The following is a 27,373-nucleotide window of genomic DNA, read 5'->3' on the forward strand; positions in this document are numbered from 1 at the left end:
AACTGTACCGCGGGCACGCCAACGCCACGGCTTTGTCCAGTAGTCCAGTGGTCAGTGCACTGGGCTCCGAGTCGGACGACCTGGGTTCTAGTCCTGGCCGGGGCAAGGCGTTGTGCCCTTGGGACGTGCGGGAAAAAAATGCGAGCTCCGCCTTTAGGCTTGGTTAAATCTATATATTATAATTTATCCTGAAGGTGACTGTAATGGTCACAGATTTTTAAATACATACATAACATAAATAAATACATAATACATAACATTTTGTTGTTTCGTGGTGTTGAGAATTCTCGAGCATATATTGAAATGCAGAAGGTGCCAACGAGAGGTCATCAGGCTCTGTCCAATGAAATGTCTTAGCCAAAAAATTTAATCGCTTTCGAAATCCAAAGAGAGGAAAATGAAAGGAAAATATAGTTGGTTTTAGAGAAAAATTGGGCCATTTTAACAAAGATAACTATCTTCGAATTCAAGTGCTTATACAAGACTTACAGTCATTTTCAGAATCAGCGTATTTTGTTGGATTCAAATAGGGGTGAAAGTTTGCAACCATGAGGTCCTTTGGATCTTTTATTTAAGATTTTCTCGCCAGAATAACTTCCGGCTTGGTCATCTCCACTTTTCTGTGGTAAACAAATTTTTTCATCATCAAATTACTTCATATATATATCGACGAATTGGAAGTAGGTTTACCGGTTTTTACTGCAGGGAACTACTTAAACGTCTCTTGGAATTCTCAAACGCGGTAAAAGAGCAATGTTGATTAATCAAAACCAAATGAATTTTGATATACAAGTATCACTATAGCAAGTATATATTAAAAGTTAATGACCTGTATTTGAGTCTTAAATGAGTCCAAAGCACTTGAGCTGTCCAACATGTATGACATTCGGTTACAATTTTGGGCAAATACTTTTAACCACACATTATTAATTTCTCACTGCATTACAATCAAATTACCAATTCATTACATTTCTCTTAACTATCATGGACCTCCATCCTAACTCAGTTCTGCAAAGAGAGTACAGTGATCAAGCAATCTTTTTGATGTTCAACGTATAGTCTTTGTGACTTCTCGGTAATTAAGTCCATAACACTCCAGTTTTCCAAGCGTGTGATTTCCTTTTCATCGCCATCGCAAGGAGACCGGTATCTCCAAACCTCATTTGAATTACGTGAAGCTTGGACTTGTTTGTTAGTAAAACCGCTGTCCTCTCGCCAATTCCCATCGTTCTTATCGCAGTTGAAGCCGTGACTGGTGGCCGCGCACGTGTTGTCCAACCCACATGCACATTTGAATGGAGCAGAGTCGACTCCACCCCAGTACTTCATCTTCTCGTCATCACGTGATACCCACCAGCCGAACAAGCCACCATTGTGAAAGAGCATTGAATGATAGCACTGTATTTAATAAACTGCTCACAGTGAGTAAATTTAATACCTCCACGTTTACAGTGAGTTCCACTGAATCCAGGCTGACAATCACAGTGATAGGAGTTCCTTTCATATTTAGGAACACAGACACCACCGTTCTTGCAGGGAAAGCTTCATTTTCATATAGAGACTGAGAAGAAAGTAAACATCTCAATTAAAAATATTTATTCTGTATCCAGAAAATTGAAATCTGTAAACTTCCAGATATGAAAGATGTCTTACCAATGCTCTGTAATGATGGAAGGTTGCATTTGCATTAAACTTTTCAGTTTCTCTGTATTTGACTGTGGCTAACAGCTGACACAGATAAACACCTTTGGAGTCAGGATACGCTGCCATGTTAAACGAATAGCAATTTGGTTCACGAACACAAAGAAAACCGCAGTCCAACTAATCTTTCACCATGGATGATGAAAGTTCCTCTGCCTACAAGTAATAGAAGGGATCGCGCTCAAAGTTACCGGAAAAAAGATCGCTTGTTGGAGATCGATTTGCATGGCAAACATCAAGTTAAGAAGAAAAGGAAAAAACACTAAGAGAGGCAGGAGCAACATGATAGAGGCCAGTGAACTTTTAACACCTGAATGCGTTGCGTCAGCTAACAGCAGCGAAAAATATGAAAAATATGAAAAAAAAAGTGTAATTGTGCCGAGGGAAAATTGTCTAGTGTGGCATTTGTTAAGTGTCATGATATGGCAATTATCTAGGGAGGAGGAGCAGGTGAAACACATGGGTTGAGTTGTGAAACACTGAGAGCGTTTCAAAATTAAAGTGTCCTCGCCTCTTCTAGAATAAAGTTTTTTCTTTTACTATAAAAGTATTATCTTGAACTGCCAGGCCGAAAAAAAAAAGGAAAATAAAAGAAAGGGACGATGTAACGTGGCGGAAATTAGATATCTGTAGTTAGTGATACGTGTGGTGAAATTTCCAAGTTAGGCTTTGTTGATCGGCTTAGGGTTTCCTGTTACATGCCAGGTTCAGCAGTTGTGGTTCTTTACTTAATTTGTCATTTACAACTTTGTACATGGGTGAGGCAAAACCTTATATGTCAATTCGTCCGTTGACGAGAACTTTTTTGTTTCCTCTATGAGTTAAATACGTAGTTAAGTATTCTGTGTACTAAAACGAATGTCACTGACTTGTGAAAACACCCATTTTCTCTTAACTGCCAGGCGGAAAAAGACAAAGGAGAAAAACGCAAAATACAATCGAAGAGTGGTGAAGGTTAGATATCTAAAGCAGGTGATACGTTAGGAGAAACATGAACACAAACTTTCCTTCATCGCTGAGAACCGCAGACGCTGCTGTTTTATCAAGTAATGAATAGTTTAAAAGTTTCATGTCACATGTCAGACGCAGCAATTCAGGTTTTTAACTTGATTTTGAACTAAATACGTGCTTCATGCGAACCGAATGTGTCCATATATTAGTCTGTCTATGAGAACTTTCCTACATCCTCCGTGACTTAAGGTATCACAGAAGGAAAAATTAGCGTTTTCACTCAAACTGAGATAGCGTAAAAATTATGCGCGCTATTCCAGTAAAAGAATACATTTTCTTAAAACTAAATTAACAGTGATATGCTATTATACGCCACGACGTTTTACAAGATAAGTTTATTAGACGGCGCATTTTAACCAACACGTTTCTTTTATGTCGGAACCGTTTGAGAAAGTTTCTTTGTCTTTGAGTAAATTGATGTGTTTTCACTTATTTAACTTCCTGTAGCAATAACCGTCGCTCTTGCAATAACTAGCACACTTTATAAGAACACTTGCCGCACTTTTTAATAAAATATATATTAAATAAAGCACTTTGCAATAAACTGTTGTGCAAAATTTCTAAACCTATTGATTTATGAGAGTATTCTGATGAATTAGCCATACATTTTTTGGCGATGATATTTACTTAGGCGTTCGGATGAAAACGTGTTTTTTGTTTTTAGTTTATGCAATTTCTCCTTTCGATTATCTTAATTTCAAAGATGAGGCGCGTTTGGAATGAGGGATAAAAAGCAAGGCATAAAAATATAACATCATTGCATCAACTTTTCTAAACATGATACATAACGTGTCAAAATATCTGAATATTCGCCAAAGTGACGACTTCTTTATCGTATAACAGTGGAATGAATTAATTACTTGTTCCTGTTATCGCACTAGCATCTCTGGAATACAAGGCTGCAAAACGTTAATTTCAGTGTCAATAATGTTCCAGTTTTCTTAATTCGTTGATTAAAATAAGTTACTTATCAGCTCTAAATTGCTATCCCTGACAAAACCCCCATTGTTCGATCGTTCTCTCTCCAATGTATTTCCTGCCGACAACGTGTTGTTTGTTGTTATTATAATGCACTAAAATAGACGGTTTTTTTTGTATCTCAGGCCGATACAAGTCGAGGACTATTTGTTTTTATTCTAGTCATGCAAAACAGGTGTAATTTAACGCTGCTTTACAGGCTTTGTTCAAAGTGCACCTAAAGTTATCCTAAGGGAGTAATCTGACCATTTCTCCTAAGTGAAATGTTTTTTTGTGCTAATGCTGTAACATGTTCAATAAACAACCTTCGCAAATATAACTTGTGCAATGTTTGTATTTAAAACCAGTATCTTGTTTAATTGAAAATGCTAATATACAGAGAAAAAGCCACTGACACTTTTTGCAAAGAAAATACATCATCGAGGCTCGTGTGTTTTCCGATCCACGTAAAGGATTTCCTAACATTTTCAAGACATGACTTCAATAAATTTCTTCGATTTATTTTTGCTGAACTTGTTTCAATTTAAAATGATTATTGTTTATCAATTAGATAAACTCCTTTTAAGTCACGAAGAGGAAATCTACCCAGTATCTGCCTATGATCAGGAATTCGTCAGGTAAACAATAACTGCGGGAGGTAATGAAAGATTAGTTTGATATTTGGTGTTTTTAATTTTGCCCAAAAAAGAAAAAATTAAAAATTAGAAAGAATTGTTTTCTCTTTCCCAAAAAGTCTTCTAAGAGGAAAGTGTCTAGGCATAGTAAAGTAATAAAATATTAAATAAACAGCTGCTCTGTCTAAAAGAGGAAAACAACTGTAGCTTCTTCTAGTTAGTGCCAATTTATAGTCAGTGTCAATTTATTTCATATATTGTTATCCTGGTGCGAGCCAAAACACAACTTCTTACAACAAACCTGCTAACAGGGACATGTAAAAGAGTAATAGAAATTTATTTTCAAGTTAGTTGCAGAGTAAGTAAAAAATTCCCTTTAAAATTAACAAAAAATTGGTTCAAACCAATGTAATAAATCATTAGCATAGTCAAAGTTAATAGATATTGAAATGAATATCTAAAACTTTTTAAACCCGTTGTATGGAAGGTATTAATAGACATCGCTTCCTCTATAGGGAAAAAACGTTTTGAAAGCAATTCTTGTAAAAGAGCTGAAAAAGTATCAGGTTTGCTAAGAAGAAGAGTTTAATTTAGAATGACTTTTTAAAAGTTACTGTTCCACTTCTACTTCCCCTATAGTAGAAGTTCATCCCACACATGGCACCTGCTTTATAGATGTGGCTATTAATTATTAATTACTGACAGGCAATTATAGAGGACCTATTTTTCATTTGAATGTAAAGTCATTAGTATCATTCAGCAACTCATTCCGGTGGTGAGAGTTCATCGGCCACTGTCATGCTGCTTTTACCACTCTTGCTGGTTTTTCCTTCTTTGTTAGGATTGTTGTTTGCCACACAAAACAGCGCTCTCTATCGATATCCAACAGGCCGTGCTTCGTTTGGTAAATTCGAGTGCGACCCTTTCTACTTCTCATGGGCAGAGAAACTTACATCAGTCATGGTGGAAGATAAGTTGGACTGCACTTTCCTTTGTGTTGGTGAACCAAAGTGCTATTCGTTCAACATAGCAGTGTATCCTGACTCCAAAGGTCTTTATCTGTGTGAGTTATTGGCCACAGACAAGTACAGAGAGGCTGAAAAGGTTCGTGCAAATGCTACCTTCCATCACTGCAGTCCGTTGGTAAGATCTCTTCATATATTTGGTGCTTAACACTCTTCGTATTTCTTTAAATACAAACTGAATGGTTCAAGGAATGTTTACTTTGTTTCTAGTCTCAATGTGAAAGCGCTCCTTGTAAGAATGGTGGTGTCTGTGTTCCTGAATATGAAAGGAACTCCTATCACTGTGATTGTCAGCCTGGATACAGTGGAACTCACTGCAAACGTGGAGGTATTCAATTCACTTTTTTCTCTTCGAAATGAGAGGTACAAACTCTAAAGTAGAAGTCATACGAAGTAGAAGTCATACGGTCGTCGTTAATTATATCTAAATGTCATTGAAAACTTTGTGCAACTGCTTCCATCTACATGTATAGTGTCCTCCAACATTTTTCCAATGTGAAAGGTGATGAAAAGTTCGACCTAAGTCGGTCGGTTTCTTCTTCGTATCCATGGAAATAAAACTTTTGAGAGATCAAATTATATAATCTCTCAAATGGCTTCTCACGACATCACTTCTCTTTTTCGGCAAGAGCAGGGATAATCATTTGGGAAATAGTCTTTTTTTCGTGTCTTTTTGTTTTTCAGGAAAACGAACCTGCAGTGACATCAAACAATCCTACCCTGGGACTTCAAGTGACTCTTACGTCATCGATCCTGATGGAGAGGGCGGAGTGAAACCTTTTAAAGTCTATTGTGACATGACTGACAAGGACGGGATAGGAGTGACAGTTGTCAGTCACGACAGTGAAAGCAGAATGCTGGTGGATGGATTTGGTAGCCAAGGCCTCTATTCTCGCTCCATCAACTACACGGAGGCTGATATGGCTCAACTTGCGAACCTAACAGCTTCATCAGCTCACTGTGAGCAGTTTATAAAGTACGAGTGCTACAACTCACGGCTCCTCTCCAATGGTGACATGTACGGCTGGTGGGTGTCACGTGATGGAGAGAAGATGAAGTACTGGGGAGGAGTTGATTCTGTTGATTATAAATGCGCATGCGGCTTAAATAATACATGTGCAAACGTTAACTACGAATGCAATTGCGACAAAAATGACAACGAATGGCGAGAGGACAGCGGCTTCCTTACAGACAAGACAAAGCTTCCCGTGAAGCAACTGAGGTTTGGAGATACTCGTTCTGTTATTGAAAAGGGATACCACACCCTTGGAAAGCTCAAGTGTTTTGGACTCATTTAAAAAAAACTGAAAAGTGCACTTTAACTATATACCCGCTATTTGCTGACTCACCTCATCTATCGCTGTAAACTCTAATGCTTTACATTTGTAAAAGCGGTTTGCAAATTTTTGCAAAGGAAATCGATGGATACATTTGAGTAGGAAAGTGAAAAGAAAACCTAGTTTTAACATATATTGCGTTCTTAATAAAATTAAGCATAACTTTAAGCGTTGAAGGCCCATTTTTACTGCTTGTAGTTTTGAAACGGAGGTTGTCAATGGTGTGGAAGGGATCTGTTAATACAATAAAACACACAAAGTGAAATCAAAGGAAAAGCCTGATCATCAGTAACGGATTTATGTAATATCGCAGTAGATCGCGAATTCACAAACCAGTGGTGTTTGCCTTGTCAGTCTCCTAACCTTCTGCCAGTTGTAGTTTTCAACAAACTCAGGGATCAAGATTTTTCTGCCTGAGAAACTCGTTGGAACAGAATCCCTTTGTTTAAAGTAAGCAAATTAAGTGAATTGCGCCAAGAAATAATTCGAATTCCCTATTCTAACTAAACCGCCGCTGAGCTCTCGGTCACTCTCCTGAGAATTTCAATAAACGAAAATCAAAATACTATCAAAACAAATATAAAACGTCATTAAAAAGACTGGCCATAAAATAATACAGGTGGTAAAAAAATGAATTGTTTACAATTTAACTTCCAGCATGAATGAAGAAAGCATAGCTTTTCGTTTTATTTGCATTAAAAATACACCGGTAATTCCGTGGAAAACAATTCACGAAGTTACGTAATCCGAAATACAAAGTGAATTGAGTTTATATTCGAATATATTTTGAATTACATTCTCGAAAATATTTATTCCATTCAGCCTTTCTATTTGTTTTTAGAGGTGAAACATATCTCTTAACTGGAAGGCAAAACTGAAACCAAAGTTGAGAATGAAAAATTACTCTCTTTTTCGTGTTTTTAAATTAAACAAAACATTCTACACTTTAGACTAGATATTAACAAAACAGCTTTGGTGGAAACCTTGCACTCTGTCAATTATCGTATTTAGCAGTATGCTTCGTGCGTTTGCATTGCAAATTTTCGTTGTTACATACAGATATAGAGGATATCACACGGCCGCGCTTGGATACGAATGCTATCTTTTGGTGTAAATGACAACTCTCACGAGTAAATTAGGAGAACAAGGAAGAGATGTAACAAATAAAAAGGACCACGTTGCATTTGTATCGAAAGTGAACATATAATTTTTGGTTGATAATGTAGATAGAGATTACTATTTAAATCGAAGACAGTTTCCTCATTCATTTGTAAGAGCACCGAATGCAGAATTACTCGCGCGTTACTTACCTCGTCGAAAAGCTACATAAAAACTCAAAATGACAAATATTTTCTTAAAGTGAAATTCAACCTTGGTAATGTTTAATATAAAAGAAATAGATAACACTTCGTTGCAGTTAGAACCGCCATTTCGACAAATCCGGTTACGTTTGAAGAATCAATGGTACCTTCACTACGCCCGTCGCAGATATGTTTTCAAAGCAAGATCTTTGCAATCTTATTAGGATCTGTGAAATCTCTTTCTCGGGCACGTTCGTATTATTTAAAAATTGGATTTCCTTTCAAGCAGTGGGCTTTTGAATTTCAGCCGAGATACTACTCATTCGACTAACTGCATGCAAAGTAACGGCGACAAAAACGACCTTTCTTCTTTCAATCGAAAATGTTCTCATTCCAAAACAACTCTCCCAGATTTTGAAATGTGCATGTTAAAACTGTCTGGTCGAAAAGATGGCCATCCTTTAATTTTTAAAATTGAATAAATAAGTTTTTTCACGTGTCAATGGCATTTATTCTTAAAGCATATTACAGTAGAACCCGTATTTAGGCGTGGTGACCGCTAAATACAACTTGACCGCTCGATACAGGTTCCACAAAGGGGAAAATTTAAGGGAACCGATAAATATCGCTATTTAATGTCATGAATGACCATTTAATGTATTTATGAGCGACCGCTTAGTAGAGATGAAAATTACAGTAAATGAGGGGTAACAATTTCGGGGCTCTGACAACCGACCGCTTAAAACAGAGTGACTGCTTAATTCAGGTTCAAATGTAATATGTAACCCTAACCCTGAGATCATACAAAAAAACATACAAGTTTCTCATGAGCCACATACGTTTCATAAATTCTCATGTGATAACATTCAGAGTTTATCCGGAAAGGCATTGAACTCATCACTGAAGTAAGTAAAATTGTGCAATTGCTCTAGGAAATATAACCGGTTTGACGTCACGGAAACCTACGTATCGCACACAATTAAGAGTACCCACAAGCCTCCACACCCCGCACCCAAGACACTGAAAACAAATTAAAAATACATGTGTTCCATCAATAATCTTATACAATACTTAGAGTTTTATTGATATATACAATGCTTACTTCGCCTCTTCACATAAGCTACCGCGATGTTTTCGACTAACAACAGAAGATTACGTTTGCTATAATTTAGACACCTCAATTTGCTTAATGGAAAGATAACCTCTTGCTGTGTGTTCTTTAGTTTGCAGTTCTGTAGATCCTTCTTATTTTCTTTTCATTTTTGTTTTATTGTTTTCTGTTGCGTTTTTTTAGCTAACGGACCTAGGTAAATTTTGACCTTTTCTACCTTTGAATTTGAGTTCAATTGAGTCAACAAAATTTTCATGCGCAAACTTCCCAGCCAGACGAATCGTATCAATGCTGAGCACCAGTTTGACAAGTCGAACAATCGAGCCATGAGTTCTGGTAAATCTCAGTAAGGGCATTCGAGGAGTTCCGTTTCTTCTTGACGGACGCTATTGAACACCCTGACGCGAGGTCGGATTCCAATACCTTGCGTTGCATAGCAACGTTGCGAAATAAAGCCGCAGGCTCATTCAGTTGTCAGACTTTTCGTTGTCACGTGTGATCTTGGTCTCGGTGTCCCACAGTCAAGGACTGGCACTACGAACTGTTGTTTTTGTGTGTTAACGCACTCCTTCCATGAAAGTTGCGTCAAGATGCCGAATAAGAGTTCTCATAAAAGTCATCTCTTTTCGCGTATTTTCAAAAATTTCCTTGGGATCGTCAGAGGGACAACGAAGGCAGTTTGGCGCCCAAACCATGGCCAAGTTATTTACGTCCATCTTTGTTATAACGCACATATGAGGGAGTGAGAAAATCTGCAAACAACAAAGGAAGCTGAAAGTTTTCCAAAATAAAATGTTTTCAACTATGCAAGTGTTAACGGTGTTAAGGATTAGGACGCCCAGCCTTCGAACTTCGGAATTCGAATTAAAAAAAAAAACCCAACTCCATGTTTGCAGCAGCGCTACAGTCGTGGTCTCGATCGTTTGTCACCCTTGATCACAGAGCACCCGATAAATTACCTTATTTCCCAAATAAGAGGAGAGTACAATTCTTTCCCCACATTTTGCTCGGTAAATGATCTTAGGTAATAACTTAACTATTGTGCACAGCGGTTAGCAAATCAGCGTAAATTAACCAAAGAGAATAGTGAGTCTAGAGAGGCTCTACACATGCGTACCTGTAAAAATCTAATGAGATACGAGAGGACGAGTCTGTTGACTTCAGGAAGAGACATCGCAAGTGCCACAGCCACTGTAGCGTCATCACAGTTGTTCACGCACCTTTCAGTAGCAACGAGTCAAGGAAACATGACGTGCAACAGGCATTAATAATAAATGTATATCGCCTTGTTCAAGACCACAATATAATTAATAAAAAGGCGTAAGTTTCTAAAGAAACTGTAGTGCTGTGTCGGTGTGAGTGTAAGGTAATTTAACTTTGTCACTTGAGTTGATAACATAAATTGGCCGCCGTTAAGAGTTTCAAAGCTAACCTATTGAGCATTAATCCTTCAGTTTCGCTCTGACAAAGGGCTAACCCTCGAAATGTCAGCTTTGAAACTCTTAACGGCGGCCAATTTACATTATCAACTCATTCGATAATACAATTACCCCACAATACAATAACCCATGGCTAGCCAAAGCTCGAACCCAGATCTCTCGATTCAATGTCCAGCGTGCTACTTCCCACGTGACCACAATCACTGTTGGTGCATCAGACTAAAGACTCAGCGCACTTAACACTGCGAAATTAATTTCATTTCAAAGGATATTAAAACAGTTCCGGTATAAGAGGTTCGTGAAGCTCCCTGAATCAAAGTTTCAGAAGTGACGCAGGTACATGGGGATCTGTAATTCCAGTGGGAGCCTCCCATTTGTCAAGCCTGATTTTCTGGGAGTTTACTTCGTCGATGTCTCCAGGAACCCTGTGAAGACAAAGTAAAACGGTCACCTAGTTGGTGTTGTTCACGCCACTCTCTGTTCTCGTGCGCGCTGTTTATTTCATTATTTGTCAATTTAAAATACAACTTTCTTAAGTTAGGACTAAGATGTAAACGGGTTCCCATTTGAAAGAAGCCCATATAACGCTTACGAAACCGACACTATTGTTGTAGCATGCGTAGCAGTCATTTCGTTTCCTTTTATCCAAGCGTGAGAAGCGAGAACGGAGCGTGTGCTGCGAAGCGACAAGGTTTCCTTCCTACTCCTCCCAAATGCTCGTAGCCTTTTTGGGTCGCTTTCGCCTCACGGTATCGAGCAGCTCCCGCTCCGCTGACACTTCTCCTGCTTGGAGAAACAAAAAGACCTGCTGCACAGGCTCTGTGGTTGACCCTTTGAGTAAATGAAGGCGAAGACCTCCAACAAAATCGACAACTAAGTGGGTCAAGTGAAGCCAAAAAAACAAGGATACTGTTTTTCCTATTTCTTACTTTCTACCTTACCTGAAAATACCTTCCGTTGAAGCACCTTGGTGCTCCAGCACCGACTCAGCCAAGGTTGGTAAAATCCATGGCAGTTTAAGTGAAGGGAAACACTCGGCCTGCGCCTCCATGATGTCCTCAAGAGTGGCACCAAACATGGATGGGTGGAACACGGAAGACTGGGAATAAAAAAAAAAAAACAAAAAAACAAATAAAATACATATAAAAGAAATTTTCTTTTAAAAAGTGAATGATGGGTTACGAATTAGTTTTCAGAGCCAAGACAAGACAAGACATCTAGAAAGCCTAAAGGATACAGAAGATGATGACGAAGAAACAAAAGGGCTTTCACTTTGGTGACTGAAGCGCTGTGAGTCAGGATCAATTCGCTGCTGGTCTTCATCCAACGATCAAAATGTGACTTATTTCACGTATACATCCTTCGTTTTATGTTTTGTATTTGTTTTTTCCTCTTTTTTTCTTGCTTTTCTCTGCGATTTTTTCAATACAGACTAGGAGGCTTAGTGAGTCCCACAAAAAGATATGAACGAATACCTCTCTCCCTCTCCCTCCGAAAGAAAACGTCCGTCTTTTATTTGCAATTCAGCTTTGTAGTTGTTGTTTCTAACGCTTCCGCTTGTAAACTCTCATCGGTTCAAGTTATCCCTATAACTAGTAAGGTTGTTTTCTTAAAGGCTAGGACCACCACAATGTAATACGCGATGCTTTGACCCAAGAATTATTTCAGAATGCTTAAAACTTCTTGTGCCAGCCAACATGTGGTCAGCAGTAACGATAACTGGTTACAGGAAGTCAAACAGCCTCGATGCAAAGTGCCCACGAACGACGATGAGCTGAGTTACAATATTCTGCTCTTCTTCATAAATGGGTTTATTTTATTCGCCGAATTACCTTCGCCTGTTGAATTTCCTCGATGCTTGGTTTCCTGAGGCCGCGCTTGGCACCAGTTCTAGCCATTCTTTTGAGTCTCACGGAGCAATGCCTGATATAGTATGTTAAAGAGATCTGAAATAAACAACATTCAGACACAACAGGAAATTTAATCAAATAATTATGGTGAACAAATGTTAACCGACTCAATGTAATTGGAGGCTGCGAAAACTGAAAAGAGAGATTTCTAATCTAACTGCCGTGGGCATGGGACGGAATAGAAAGGAAAGTAAAACTAGAGAATTGCTTAAGTTGAAACTGTCGTTAGGTTGTTTCTGTTCCAATATAAGTCAACATCACTTATATCGATACTTATTGTTGTTGTTATTGTTGATCTTCATTTGTAACTTTTCTTTTCATTTTTCTAATTTTGTTTTGTTGTGTTGTATTTTGTTTTATTATTATTATTATTATTTTTTTTTTTTTGGGGGGGGGGGTTTCAAATCTAAGGATTTCGTGAGAGGTTCAGCGGCGCTTCCGCAGAAATGAGCCAGGGAAGCTGCGAGAGGAATGAGAAGGAGTAAACTACAAAATGGGTTTTCCGTCGTTCTCACGGTATCACTTCCGTCCTTTGAACTGCCGCCTTAATTTTCACCAAATGACGGAAAAACCGCCAGCAACGCAAGCTACCGATTATTTTTCTTTTTACGAGGACTGACCTCTTTCCGTTCGATGTCCTCCAAGTTTTTATTGAGATACCCATCTAAGTAGGAGTAAAACTTGGTTGAAGGAGGAAAAAGAGCGAGACAAATTGCCATCAGCTCCCAGCCACTGCGCAAACTCTCCCTAAAAGAATGTAGACGTGAATAAATAAAATATAATAAAAGAACAAATTCTATCGACGACTTCACAACAGAACTACAACTTAAGGCGCCAACCTTAATTCGGAACTGGTTGATAGGACCACAAAATATCGTTGTAGACCAGCCACACCCAATCACACCAGTAAATTCCTACGGCATACAGTTTCCATTATAAAGATGGACGTTGGTAAAAACTTAAGTAAAAGTTTCGCAAAAAAAGGCATATTCATTTTCGACTAATTACTAAACTCCCTTCTAATTTCTGGGTCGTTGTCATGATTGGGTATTGGTCTGCTATGTTGGATACCAACCAAAACACCAGTTTCTTAAAAAGTACTCACAGCCTAAAGTTGTCAGTGGTCTGTTTACAAAGTTGAAGGTAAATTTCATCCCGTAATACAGGAGTGTTCCAACCCTTTGTGGTGAGTTCTAGAGCCAGCCTCTCTGGAGTTTTCCCTTTGATGGATCGATCGCCCATATAGTCAAGAATCAGTTTAAAGGTATCAATTGCGTCCTTTTTTAACTGCCTATCTTGTATAAGGATCAATGGTTTTTTGATTGGCACCTGTTAATCGAACCAAAAACACGCCAATGAAAAAAGGGCGAAGTTAGGTAACAGTTGGTTCTCTCGAAGAACTATTTTAATTGTGAATCATATTAGTTCCCTGCGACCTCAAAGTCTCTCAATCTAACGAATACGTTCTGGGCTTGCAGGTATTCTATTTCTGACGGAAAATTCACCGCTCCCCTTTGCAGCGCCAGGCTACCAACGTTTTGGTCACCACAGCATGCACAAAAATAATGAGAACTAGAACTGCAGTAGACGTACGCGTCGCTGCAAGTGTTTGACGATTAAGAAGCTAGCTACATACACTGTTATTTTAATTGAGTGTTTAAAATGGTCTGGAGTTAAACTGAGATAAACATAAAATGTTGCAAATGTTCAGCCACTTTCTTTGATTAAAAAAAATTGCCTCTTTGTTGCGTAAAAGTCCAAAAACGATTGCCACGTGGCTTTCTCTTTCTTTTAATAAAATTCATTGATATCTTCACTTTTTCCAGTTGACTTAACTTAAATTTCTGGCGACTATTACATCAAGGCATTTTAAGTCACTTAATGGCGACTGTGAAATGTTGATTTCGGAGCTGTCCTTCGGCTCCTCCGCTACTCTAAAAAAAAAACATACCTTTGACCAAGACATCATGCTGGCTAACGATATTCTCTTCCGTCTGAAGACACCTTTCTTATGTTGACTTAAGTACTCTTCATATGCGCCAAGAGCTCGTATGAGTGGAGGCTTCGAACCAGGGATGGAATGTGAACGTTCCTGAAAAATACAATCCAAAATTTCTTTGTAAATCTCTTGACTTGTGACCATCTTCTCCATGTACCAAACTTCAAAGATATGACTAGAGTCAGGAATGGGGATTAATACTTCAACGATAAACGAAATAAAGTATTCTTTGCCACGAGTAATAAAACGTTATCATGAATATGGGTCACTGCCTTCATGAAACGCCAAATTCTCAGAACTAGCCAACAAACAAAGTTGTGGCAATTAGTTGGGAGAACCAACTCCTGGCTCTTCGAAGTGAAGCGGTTGGAAAGGCTCAAAATCAACATACCAAGGTATTGTGTTTCGACAAGCCAGTGACTGGTGAGGCAATCGAAGATGGTCGACTAAGGCGCGGCAAAGTACTCGGTGCCCCCACTGACTTTGTTTCCATCTCGTCATCATCATCATCATCGTCGTCATCATCTCTCAGATCTTTCAGCACACTGTCGCTCACTTGCCTCTGATGCCTGAGGGAACGGATACTTACCTGACTCTCGTTAAGTGTAGGTGGTGCACAGGCCTCTACAAGGCGCGCTGTGGTAGCTGGCATTCCACCTGCCCTGAGTTTAATGCTCAGAGAATTATCTAAAATGTCCTGGTGTCCTGTGATTATGAAAATAACAGATTGCCTTGATTGTTCAAAAGTGCTTGATGGTTCAAAATAGTTTGGGCGGCGGGCAGAACGATTAATATTTCTCGTCCACAATATAATAATGATATCGATGGGAGTTTTAAAACGGGAAAGGACCTTTTAAAACACAGTTGCTTAAAACTTTCACCTTCACAAATGATCACATTATAACGTCTTCTCTGAAAAATAGGCTGTGCTGCCTGTAAATAAATTGAAACTACAGATAAATTTCAAAGATATAGATGATACCTTTATTAGAGACAATGGGCTTTCTGCTATCAACAAATACAGAATCATTGTCTCTGTCTAACTTCTGTGCAGCGCTATTGGCTAGAATACTTCTGGATGCACTTTCCACCAGTTGCCGTGCTCGCTCAATAGTTCCAGAGGGACTCAGGTGGTCATCACAGGAGCTAATAAAAAAAAAACAAAAGGAACATGTCATGAATGTCGATGGACCAAAGAGAGGTTTCTTAGTTACTTGCCCTGGTTAAGGAAACCACATGCAGATAAAAAGGAACATAGGGGAACTCTATGAAATGGGGGGGGGGGGGGTATTTTGTTACACTTTTGCTTGTCTCTGCGCAAATACAGCTTACAGATTAATAGGAGTTAGATATCTTCTCATTCTTGCAACTCTAAGCCTGTTAACCTAGTGAATCCACTTACAACTCCAATTCTCAATCTTTACAAGGTCAAACAAATTCATCCTGTTGCAACTATTGCAAAAAAGACCAGGGACCTTTTGAAGTTTTACCGTAGATGTATATTTGGCATTGAACGTTCTATAATAGCCAAAATTTCTGAGCACTAACTCATCTAAATGTGTATGCCGTGACAAAGTCCCAGATGGAGTTAATTGCCCTTCATCATCTGTAATAGTCCCCTTTCCACTTTCTCCACTATCACCACAAGGTACATTCTCAGCATGATATTACTCAGGTATAGAGTAGTAGGTAAACTATTTTAAAGAATATTTTTTAGTGAACTTTAAAAAAAAACCTTGACCGTTTTTGGTAAATTATTGTCAGCCACATTAGTTAAAAGAATGTAGCTCACGCCCTGTACAGGTTACAGAGCTGCAATGGGCTCGACGGGAATTTGTACATTCTACATTACGAATGTCATTTCTGTTTTCGTAAGAGAAGGTTATAATATTCTTTTTTATCGCTTGGCTACTATATTTGACGTGGTACAAAATCAACGGACAATTATCAAGCAATAACCCCATGTAAGAAAGCCGGCAAGAAAGCCGACGAAAAAAGCCCGAGAGTTTCATTTTTTCGAATCTATTATTTTACAAGGGAGAAAAACGACCTTATTTTGTAGAGTCCACAGGTATTGATAATAAAAGGCTGATTTCAAATGCTACTTTAGAAAGTACAAAAAAGTTAACAAAAACGTGTTTTAAACGCACGAAACAAAAATTAATGTGACGGTTATAAAATAAATATCCCCCCTTCTAGCTTGCTGGCATGTCGGCTGATAATACCCTTGGCTGAGAGACTGTCCCCAAAATTTCAAATTTCTTCTCGAAGCCTTTTTTTGCGGCCTACGATTCATTTAACGGACAATTTCTCAGCCGTGGACATTATCAGCCGACATACCAGACGCCTAAGTGTAGTTTCTTTGCACATTATTTCGGCCAGCTCTTGAAATCTCGTAATTCCAACATGCGTTGCACCTGCTCCATAGATGCGGCTTTTAATCATAAAAAGCAAACAAATACTATAAAAGGATAAGTTTCTTATTCACAATTAAAGTGCTTTATATCTTAAAACAGCTCATTCAGGTGTTGTCGTCCAACAGCCACCATCATGCTGCTCCTGCCACTCTTAATATTTTTTCCCTTCGTTGCTTAACTTGATGTTTGCCATTCAGAACAGCGCTCTTTATCGAAATCCAACAGGCGAAATTTCTCACGGTAACTTTAAGAGCGACCCCTTCTATTACCTTTGGGAAGAAAAACTTACATCGTCGATGGTAAAAGGTCAGTTTTTCTGCGCTTTCCTTTGTGTTGGTGAACCGAGGTGCTATTCGTTTAACGTGGCAGAGTATCCTGACTCCAACGGTCTTTATCTTTGTGAGTTGTTGGTCACTGACAAGTACAGAGCTACTGGAAAGCTCTTTGCAAATGCCACATTCCATCACTTCAGTCCTTGGGTAAGCTCTCCTTACATATTTGGTGATTGAAAGGTATTTTTATCAATAGAAATTGTATTGTTTGTGGAACGTTCTCGGTCTCTTTCCAGTCTCCATGTGAAAGTGCTCCTTGTATGAACGGTGGTGTCTGTGTCCCTGAGTATGAGTGGAATTCCTATCACTGTGACTGTAAGCCTGGATTCTGCGGAACTCACTGCAAACAAGGAGGTATAAAATGGTTTGTGTACGTCTATTTTTTCCAGATGTTGAAAAATACATCTGTAGAAGGTTTAGCTTTATTTTTATTTGTGATTGGTCATTTTCACTGAAGTGTTCACAACTATGGCCTCTTGAGAGCTCTTCATACATCTTAAGAGCTTCATATCAAGATAAACACACAGCTGTCGTGCTAGAGCAGTTTTAACGCAACAGTTTGCTTCCTTTCAATACGCACACTACGTCATCATTGTTTACAACGAAAATATGAAGCATGCTAATGAGTTTCATTGTACATGAATTCTCTGGCGAGATATAATCCTCCCCATAAAAACTCTATGAATTTAATCCAATGCTAAGAACGCGTGAAAAAAGATATACTTGTAATCAATTTCTTCGTTTTTGCTTCCAAGGAGATAAGACCTGCAGTCAGATCAAACTATGTAATCTCCCAAGTGGATCTTACGTCATCGACCCTGATGGAAAGGGCGGAGTGAAACCTTTCAAAGTCTATATGACTGACAAGGGCGGTGTTGGAGTGACAGTTTTCAGTCATGACAGTGAAGACAGGAAGTTGGTGCGAGGCTTTCTTGCTAAAGGCTCTTATTCTCGCTCCATCAAGTACACGGAGGCTGATATGGCTCAACTGGCAAACCTGACAACTTCATCAGCTCACTGTGAGCAGTTTATAAAGTACGAGTGCTACAACTCAGTGCTCTTCTTCAATGGTAACATGTACGGCTGGTGGGTGTCACGTGATGGAGAAAAGATGAAGTACTGGGGAGGAGTTGATTCTGTTGATTACAAATGCGCATGCGGCTTGAATAACACATGTGCAAACATTAACTTCGGATGCAACTGCGACAAGAGTAACAACAGATGGCGAGAGGACAGCGGCCTCCTCAAAGATAAATTCAAGCTGCCAGTAAAACAACTGAGGTTTGGAGATACCTATTATTATGGTGACAAGGGATACCACGCACCTGGAAAGCTCAAGGGTTTTGGATTCATTTAAAACTTACACACAAAAACACAGCGTGCGTTCTCGATGAACGCACGCCGACATATGAACCGATTGCTAAACAACGATAATAATCAAAATGATAAAAATTAGAAGGATAGTTTTATTAATGATTACTTAGCGTAATAAATATTATGATATTAGGTATTATATTAATGATTACAATGATAATGATAATCAATGATATCTTTTTAGCCATTGTTACTTTTTCATTATTATTATTGTTGACAAGGTCTACCTTCCTTCTGATCATCTACACCAAGTTTTTTACAAAGTGGGAAAGTTTATTTCAAAACAAATTGCGATGAGATAGAGCGAAAGCTTTTTTTAATCACAAAGTGCGTCACTCAAGAGTTAGAAATGACATATACTTTGTTGCTTCGTTATTAATCAATATTCCAAATCCACTTTGATGGAAACTGGATAATTTTTTATATACGGAGGTAATTTAGAGTTACAAGACTTTTCAAAGTAAAGGTTAAAAGAAGGTCTCAATGAAGGGACAACTCTTCACTCAAAGAATGAAACGATTGATTTCTTTTTCAGGCTCCATGGGTAGGGGGGGAGTGAAGGCGACAAAGAATATTAATAGCGGAGCTCGCAGAGTGTAGCCCCATAATTATACAAAATGGTAGTAGTAACAGTAGTAACCCATCAAGCCGAAAAAACTTCGACTTACGACCGTCCGACCGTACGACCGTACGACCGTACGACCGACCGTACAAGGTGTTACTTTTAGCATGCGTGGTCAACTGTACCGCGGGCACGCCAACGCCACGGCTTTGTCCAGTAGTCCAGTGGTCAGTGCACTGGGCTCCGAGTCGGACGACCTGGGTTCTAGTCCTGGCCGGGGCAAGGCGTTGTGCCCTTGGGACGTGCGGGAAAAAAATGCGAGCTCCGCCTTTAGGCTTGGTTAAATCTATATATTATAATTTATCCTGAAGGTGACTGTAATGGTCACAGATGTTTAAATACATACATAACATAAATAAATACATAATACATAACATTTTGATGTTTCGTGGTGTTGAGAATTCTCGAGCATATATTGAAATGCAGAAGGTGCCAACGAGAGGTCATCAGGCTCTGTCCAATGAAATGTCTTAGCCAAAAAATTTAATCGCTTTCGAAATCCAAAGAGAGGAAAATGAAAGGAAAATATAGTTGGTTTTAGAGAAAAATTGGGCCATTTCAACAAAGATAACTATCTTCGAATTCAAGTGCTTATACAAGACTTACAGTCATTTTTAGAATCAGCGTATTTTGTTGGATTCAAATAGGGGTGAAAGTTTGCAACTATGAGGTCCTTTGGATCTTTTATTTAAGATTTTCTCGCCAGAATAACTTCCGTCTTGGTCATTTCCACTTTTCTGTGGTAAACAAATTTTTTCATCATCAAATTACTTCATATATATATCGACGAATTGGAAGTAGGTTGGAAGGTTTTTACTGCAGGGAACTGCTTAAACGTCTCTTGGAATTCTCAAACGCGGTAAAAGAGCAATGTTGATTAATCAAAACCAAATGAATTTTGATATACAAGTATCACCATAGCAAGTATATATTAAAAGTTAATGACCTGTATTTGAGTCTTAAATGAGTCCAAAGCACTTGAGCTGTCCAACACTCAGTATGACATTCGGTTACAATTTTGGGCAAATACTTTTAACCACACATTATGAATTTCTCCATTTTTCTCACTACATTACAATCAAATTACCAATTCATTACATTTCTCTTGACTGTCATGGACCTCCATCCTAACTCAGTTCTGCAAAGAGAGTACAGTGTTCAATCTTTTTTATGTTCGACGTATAGTCTTTGTGACTTCTCGGTAATTAAGTCCATAACACTCCAGTTTTCCAAGCGTGTGATTTCCTTTTCATCGCCATCGCAAGAAGACCGGTATCTCCAAACCTCATTTGAATTACGTGAAGCTTGGACTTGTTTGTTAGTAAGCTGCTGTCCTCTCGCCAATTCCAATCGTTCTTATCGCAGTTGAAGCCGTGACTGGTGGCCGCGCACAAGTTGTCCAACCCACATGCACGTTTGAATGGAGCAGAGTCGACTCCACCCCAGTACTTCATCGTCATCACGTGATACCCATCAGCCGAACGTGCCACCATTGTGAAAGAGCATTGAATGATAGCACTGTATTTAATAAACTGCTCACAGTGAGTAAATTTAATACCTCCACGTTTACAGTGAGTTCCACTGAATCCAGGCTGACAATCACAGTGATAGGAGTTCCTTTCATATTCAGGAACACAGACACCACCGTTCTTGCAGGGAAAGCTTCATTTTCATATAGAGACTGAGAAGAATGACATCTCAATTAAAAATATTTATTCTGTATCCAGAAAAATTGAAATCTGTAAACTTCCAGATATGAAAAATGTCTTACCAATGCTCTGTAATGATGGAAGGTTGCATTTGCATTAAACTTTTCAGTTTCTCTGTATTTGTCTGTAGCCATCAGCTCACACAGATAAACACCTTTGGAGTCAGGATACGCTGCCATGTTGAACGAATAGCAATTTGGTTCACGAACACAAAGAAAACCGCAGTCCAACTTATCTTTCACCATGGACGATGAAAGTTCCTCTGCCCACAAGTAATAGAAGGGATCGTTCTCAAAGTTACCGGAAAAAAGATCGTTTATTGGAGATCGATTTGCATGGCAAACATCAAGTTAAGAAGAAAAGGAAAAAACACTAAGAGATGCAGGAGCAACATGATAGAGGCCAGTGAACTTTTAACACCTGAATGCGTTGCGTCAGCTAACAGCAGCAAAAAATATGAAAAAAAAAGAAAAAAAAAGTGTAATTGTGCCGAGGGAAAATTGTCTAGTGTGGCATTTGTTAAGTGTCATGATATGGCAATTATCTAGGGAGGAGGAGCAGGTGAAACACATGGGTTGAGTTGTGAAACACTGAGAGCGTTTCAAAATTAAAGTGTCCTCGCCTCTTCTAGAATAAAGGTTTTTCTTTTACTATAAAAGTATTATCTTGAACTGCCAGGCCGAAAAAAAAGGAAAATAAAAGAAAGGGACGATGTAACGTGGCGGAAGTTAGATATCTGTAGTTAGTGATACGTGTGGTGAAATTTCCAAGTTAGGCTTTGTTGATCGGCTTAGGGTTTCCTGTTACATGCCAGGTTCAGCAGTTGTGGTTCTTTACTTAATTTGTCATTTACAACTTTGTACATGGGTGAGGCAAAACCTTATATGTCAATTCGTCCGTTGACGAGAACTTTTTTGTTTCCTGTATGAGTTAAATACGTAGTTAAGTGTTCTATGTACTAAAACGAATGTCACTGACTTGTGAAAACACCCATTTTCTCTTAACTGCCAGGCGGAAAAAGACAAAGGAGAAAAACGCAAAATACAATCGAAGAGTGGTGAAGGTTAGATATCTAAAGCAGGTGATACATCGCTGAGAACCGCAGACGCTGCTGTTTTATCAAGTAATGAATAGTTTAAAAGTTTCATGTCACATGTCAGACGCAGCAATTCAGTTTTTAACTTGATTTTGAACTAAATACGTGCTTCATGCGAACCGAATGTGTCCATTAGTCTGTCTATGAGAACTTTCCTACATCCTCCGTGACTTAAGGTATCACAGAAGGAAAAATTAGCGTTTTCACTCAAACTGAGATAGCGTAAAAATTATGCGCCCTATTCCAGTAAAAGAATACATTTTCTTAAAACTAAATTAACAGTGATATGCTATTATACACCGCGACGTTTTACAAGATAAGTTTATTAGACGGCGCATTTTAACCAACACGTTTCTTTTATGTCGGAACCGTTTAAGAAAGTTTCTTTGTCTTGGAGTATGTTGACGTGTTTTTACCAATTTAACTTCCTGTAGCAATAACCGTCGCGCTTGCAATAACTATCGCACTTTATAAGAACACTTGCTGCACTTTTTAAAAAAAATATATATGAAATAAAGCACTTTGCAATAAACTGTTGTGCAAAATTTCTAAACCTATTGATTTATGAGAGTATTCTGATGAATAAGCCATACATTTTTTGGCGATGATACTTACTTAGGCGTTCGGATGAAAACATGTTTTTTTGTTTTTAGTTTATGCAATTTCTCCTTTCGATTATCTTAATTTCAAAGATGAGGCGCGTTCGGAATAAGAGATAAAAAGCAACGCATAAAAATATAGCATCATTACATCAACTTTTCTAAACATGAGACATAACGTGTCAAAATATCTGAATATTCGCCAAAGTGATGACTTCTTTATCGTATAACAGTGGAATGAATTAATTACTTGTTCCTGTTATCGCACTAGCATCTCTGGAATACAAGGCTGCAAAACGTTCATTTCAGTGTCAATAATGTTCCAGTTTTCTTAATTCGTTGATTAAAATAAGTTACTTATCAGTTCTAAATTGCTATCCCTGACAAAACCCCCATTGTTCGTTCTCTCTCTAATGTATTTCCTGCCGACAACGTGTTGTTTGTGTTATTATAATGCACTAAAATAGACGGTTTCTTTTGCATATCAGGCCGATACAAGTCGAAGACTATTTGTTTTTATTCTAGTCATGCAAAACAGGTGTAATTTAACGCTGCTTTACAGGCTTTGTTCAAAATGCACATAAAGTTATCCTAAGCGAGTAATCTGACCATTTCTCTTAAGTGAAATGTTATTTTGTGTTAATGCTGTAACATGTTCAATAAACAACCTTCGCAAATATAACTTGCGCAATGTTTGTATTTAAAACCAGTATATTGTTTAATTGAAAATGCTAATATACAGAGAAGAAACGATTGACACTTTTTGCAAAGAAAATACATAATCGAGGTTCGTGTGTTTTCCGATCCGCGTAAAGGATTTCCTAACATTTTCAAGACATGACTTCAATGAATTTCTTCGATTTATTTTTGCTGAACTTGTTCCAATTTAAAATGATTATTATTTATTAATTAGATTAGCTCCTTTTAAGTCACTAAGAGGAAATCTGCCCAGTATCTGCCTATTATCAGTGAATCCATTTGGTAAACACTAACTGCGGGAGGGAATGAAAGATTAATTTGATATTTGGTGTTTTTAATTTTGCCCAAAAAAGAAAAAATTAAAACTTAGAAAGAATTGTTTTCTCTTCACAAAAACTCCTCTACGAGGAAAGTGTCTAGGCAAAGTAAAATAATAAAATATTAAATAAACTGCTGCTCTGTCTAAAAGAGGAAAACAACTTTAGCTTCTTCTAGTTAGTGCCAATTTATAGTCAGTGTCAATTTATTTCATATATTGTTATCCTGGTACGAGCCAAAACACAACTTCTTACAACAAACCTGCTAACAGGGACATGTGAAGGAGTAATAGAAATTTATTTTCAAGTTAGTTGCAGAGTAAGAAGCAGATTACCAAAATTCCCTTTAAAATTAACAAAAAATTGGTTCAAACCAATGTATTAAATCATTAGCATAGTCAGAGTTAATAGATATTGAAATGAATATTTAAAACTTTTTAAACCCGTTGTATAGAAGGTATTAATAGACATCGTTTCCTCCATAGGGAAAAAAAACGTTTTGAAAGCAATTCTTGTAAAAGAGCTGAAAAAGTATCAGGTTTGCTAAGAAGAAGAGTTTAATTTAGAATGACTTTTTAAAAGTTACTGTTCCACCTCTACTTCCCCTATAGTAGAAGTTTATCCCACCCATGGCACCTGCTTCATAGATGTGGCTATTAATTCTTAATTACTGACAGGCAATTATAAAGGACCTATTTTTCATTTGAATGTAAAGTCATTAGTATCATTCAGCAACTCATTCCGGTGGTGAGAGTTCATCGGCCACTGTCATGCTGCTTTTACCACTCTTGCTGGTTTTTCCTTCTTTGTTAGGATTGTTGTTTGCCACACAAAACAGCGCTCTCTATCGATATCCAACAGGCCGTGCTTCGTTTGGTAAATTCGAGTGCGACCCTTTCTACTTCTCATGGGCAGAGAAACTTACATCATTCATGGTGGAAGATAAGTTGGACTGCACTTTCCTTTGTGTTGGTGAACCAAAGTGCTATTCGTTCAACATAGCAGTGTATCCTGACTCCAAAGGTATTTATCTGTGTGAGTTATTGGCCACAGACAAGTACAGAGAGGCTGAAAAGGTTCGTGCAAATGCTACCTTCCATCACTGCAGTCCGTTGGTAAGATCTCTTCATATATTTGGTGCTTAACACTCTTCGTATTTCTTTAAATACAAACTGAATGGTTCAAGGAATGTTTACTTTGTTTCTAGTCTCAATGTGAAAGCGCTCCTTGTAAGAACGGAGGTGTCTGTGTTCCTGAATATGAAAGGAACTCCTATCATTGTGATTGTCAGCCTGGATACAGTGGAACTCACTGCAAACGTGGAGGTATTCAATTCACTTTTTTCTCTTCGAAATGAGAGGTACAAACTCTAAAGTAGAAGTCATACGAAGTAGAAGTCATACGGTCGTCGTTAATTATATCTAAATGTCATTGAAAACTTTGTGCAACTGCTTCCATCTACATGTATAGTGTCCTCCAACATTTTTCCAATGTGAAAGGTGATGAAAAGTTCGACCTAAGTCGGCCGGTTTCTTCTTCGTATCCATGGAAATAAAACTTTTGAGAGATCAAATTATATAATCTCTCAAATGGCTTCTCACGACATCACTTCTCTTTTTCGGCAAGAGCAGGGATAATCATTTGGGAAATAGTCTTTTTTTGGTGTCTTTTTGTTTTTCAGGAAAACGAACCTGCAGTGACATCAAACAATCCTACCCTGGGACTCCAAGTGACTCTTACGTCATCGATCCTGATGGAGAGGGCGGAGTGAAACCTTTTAAAGTCTATTGTGACATGACTGACAAGGACGGGATAGGAGTGACAGTTGTCAGTCACGACAGTGAAAGTAGAATGCTGGTGAATGGATTTGGTGACCGAGGCCTCTATTCTCGCTCCATCAACTACACGGAGGCTGATATGGCTCAACTTGCGAGCCTAACAGCTTCATCAGCTCACTGTGAGCAGTTTGTAAAGTACGAGTGCTACGGCTCAGTGCTCCTCTACAATGGTAATATGTTCGGCTGGTGGGTGTCACGTGATGGAGAGAAGATGAAGTACTGGGGAGGAGTTGATTCTGTTGATTATAAATGCGCATGCGGCTTGAATAATACATGTGCAAACGTTAACTACGGATGCAACTGCGACAAAAATGACCTCACATGGCGAGAGGACAGCGGCTTCCTTACAGACAAGACAAAGCTTCCCGTGAAGCAACTGAGGTTTGGAGATACTCGTTCTGTTATTGAAAAGGGAAACCACACCCTTGGAAAGCTCAAGTGTTTTGGACTCATTTAAAAAAAACTGAAAAGTGCACTTTAACTATATACCCGCTATTTGCTGACTCACCTCATCTATCGCTGTAAACTCTAATGCTTTACATTTGTAAAAGCGGTTTGCAAATTTTCGCAAAGGAAATCGATGGATACATTTGAGTAGGAAAGTGAAAAGAAAACCTAGTTTTAACATATATTGCGTTCTTAATAAAATTAAGCATAACTTTCAGCGTTGAAGGCCCATTTTTACTGCTTGTAGTTTTGAAACGGAGGTTGTCAATGGTGTGGAAGGGATCTGTTAATACAATAAAACACACAAAGTGAAATCAAAGGAAAAACCTGATCATCAGTAACGGATTTATGTAATATCGCAGTAGATCGCGAATTCACAAACCAGTGGTGTTTGCCTTGTCAGTCTCCTAACCTTCTGCCAGTTGTAGTTTTCAACAAACTCAGGGATCAAGATTTTTCTGCCTGAGAAACTCGTTGGAACAGAATCCCTTTGTTTAGAGTAAGCAAATTAAGTGAATTGCGCCAAGAAATAATTCGAATTCCCTATTCTAACTAAACCGCCGCTGAGCTCTCGGTCACTCTCCTGAGAATTTCAATAAACGAAAATCAAAATACTATCAAAACAAATATAAAACGTCATTAAAAAGACTGGCCATAAAATAATACAGGTGGTAAAAAATGAATCGTTTATAATTTAACTTCCTGCATGAATGAAGAAAGCATAGCTTTTCGTTTTATTTGCATTAAAAATACACCGGTAATTCTGTGGAAAACAATTCACGAAGTTACGTAATCCGAAATACAAAGTGAATTGAGTTTATATCTTGTATCCGTGTTTATATTCGAATATATTTTGAATTACATTCTCGCAAATATTTATTCCATTCAGCCTTTCTATTTATTTTTAGAGGTGAAACATATCTCTTAACTGGAAGGCAAAACTGAAACCAAAGTTAAGAATGAAAAATTACTCTCTTTTTCGTGTTTTTAAATTAAACAAAACATTCTACACTTTAGACTAGATATTAACAAAACAGCTTTGGTGGAAACCTTGCACTTTGTCAATTATCGTATTTAGCAGTATGCTTCGTGCGTTTGCATTGCAAATTTCGTTGTTACATACAGATATAGAGGATATTACTTGGCCGCTTGGGGATACGAATTTTATCTTCGAGTGCTGAAAGTATCTCTCATTCATTATCTCTCAAGTGAGCGAAGCTCATTCGTGAAAGATACTTTCAGCACTCTAAGATAAAATTCGTATCCCTAAGCGGCCATGTAATGTTCTTTTTATTTTATAGATACTGATGAAATTCCTACATAAAAGACAACTTTTTTTTATTTCAAAAGAACCGACCGCGCGCCTAAATGGGAAGCTCTCTTGTAATTGGCTAATCATGTTAGTAACCATGGCGACACCAATATCCTCACACGTGAAAGATAAAGACGGTATCTTCACTGCGCGCGATGAAGATTTAATTTTTTACTAAAAGGAAA

The 27,373-nt window shown here is 38.2% G+C and overlaps 3 protein-coding genes and 1 pseudogene across 3 annotated transcripts; 3 read left to right on the plus strand and 1 right to left on the minus strand.

Moving 5' to 3' along the window:
* The first annotated feature begins 5,067 nt into the window (after positions 1-5,067).
* On the plus strand, positions 5,068-7,088 carry LOC131776900 (contactin-associated protein-like 2). The gene is made up of 3 exons (XM_059093106.2): positions 5,068-5,447; positions 5,540-5,657; positions 6,014-7,088. Exons 1-3 carry the CDS (start codon positions 5,103-5,105, stop codon positions 6,625-6,627), a joined length of 1,077 nt encoding a protein of 358 aa, XP_058949089.2. The 5' UTR covers positions 5,068-5,102; the 3' UTR covers positions 6,628-7,088.
* Positions 7,089-8,962: 1,874 nt separating this feature from the next.
* On the minus strand, positions 8,963-16,090 carry LOC131768850 (rho GTPase-activating protein 39-like; the record flags this gene model as incomplete). Its single annotated transcript, XM_066162933.1, is given in 11 exon segments — positions 8,963-9,830; positions 10,196-10,304; positions 10,790-10,942; positions 11,459-11,616; positions 12,350-12,463; positions 13,048-13,174; positions 13,533-13,756; positions 14,379-14,519; positions 14,818-15,131; positions 15,409-15,572; positions 15,975-16,090. Coding segments are annotated over 11 exon segments (1,815 nt in total), but the record flags the coding sequence as incomplete, so codon positions are not given.
* Positions 16,091-16,976: 886 nt separating this feature from the next.
* Positions 16,977-18,532, plus strand: LOC131792759 (contactin-associated protein-like 2; annotated as a pseudogene).
* A 5,797-nt stretch (positions 18,533-24,329) lies between these two features.
* LOC131776898 (contactin-associated protein-like 2) lies at positions 24,330-26,289 on the plus strand. The gene is made up of 3 exons (XM_059093103.2): positions 24,330-24,706; positions 24,799-24,916; positions 25,273-26,289. Exons 1-3 carry the CDS (start codon positions 24,362-24,364, stop codon positions 25,884-25,886), a joined length of 1,077 nt encoding a protein of 358 aa, XP_058949086.2. The 5' UTR covers positions 24,330-24,361; the 3' UTR covers positions 25,887-26,289.
* The last annotated feature ends 1,084 nt before the right edge of the window (positions 26,290-27,373 follow it).

Source organism: Pocillopora verrucosa, chromosome 3 (assembly GCF_036669915.1).
Source record: "Pocillopora verrucosa isolate sample1 chromosome 3, ASM3666991v2, whole genome shotgun sequence".
NCBI lineage: Eukaryota > Metazoa > Cnidaria > Anthozoa > Scleractinia > Pocilloporidae > Pocillopora > Pocillopora verrucosa.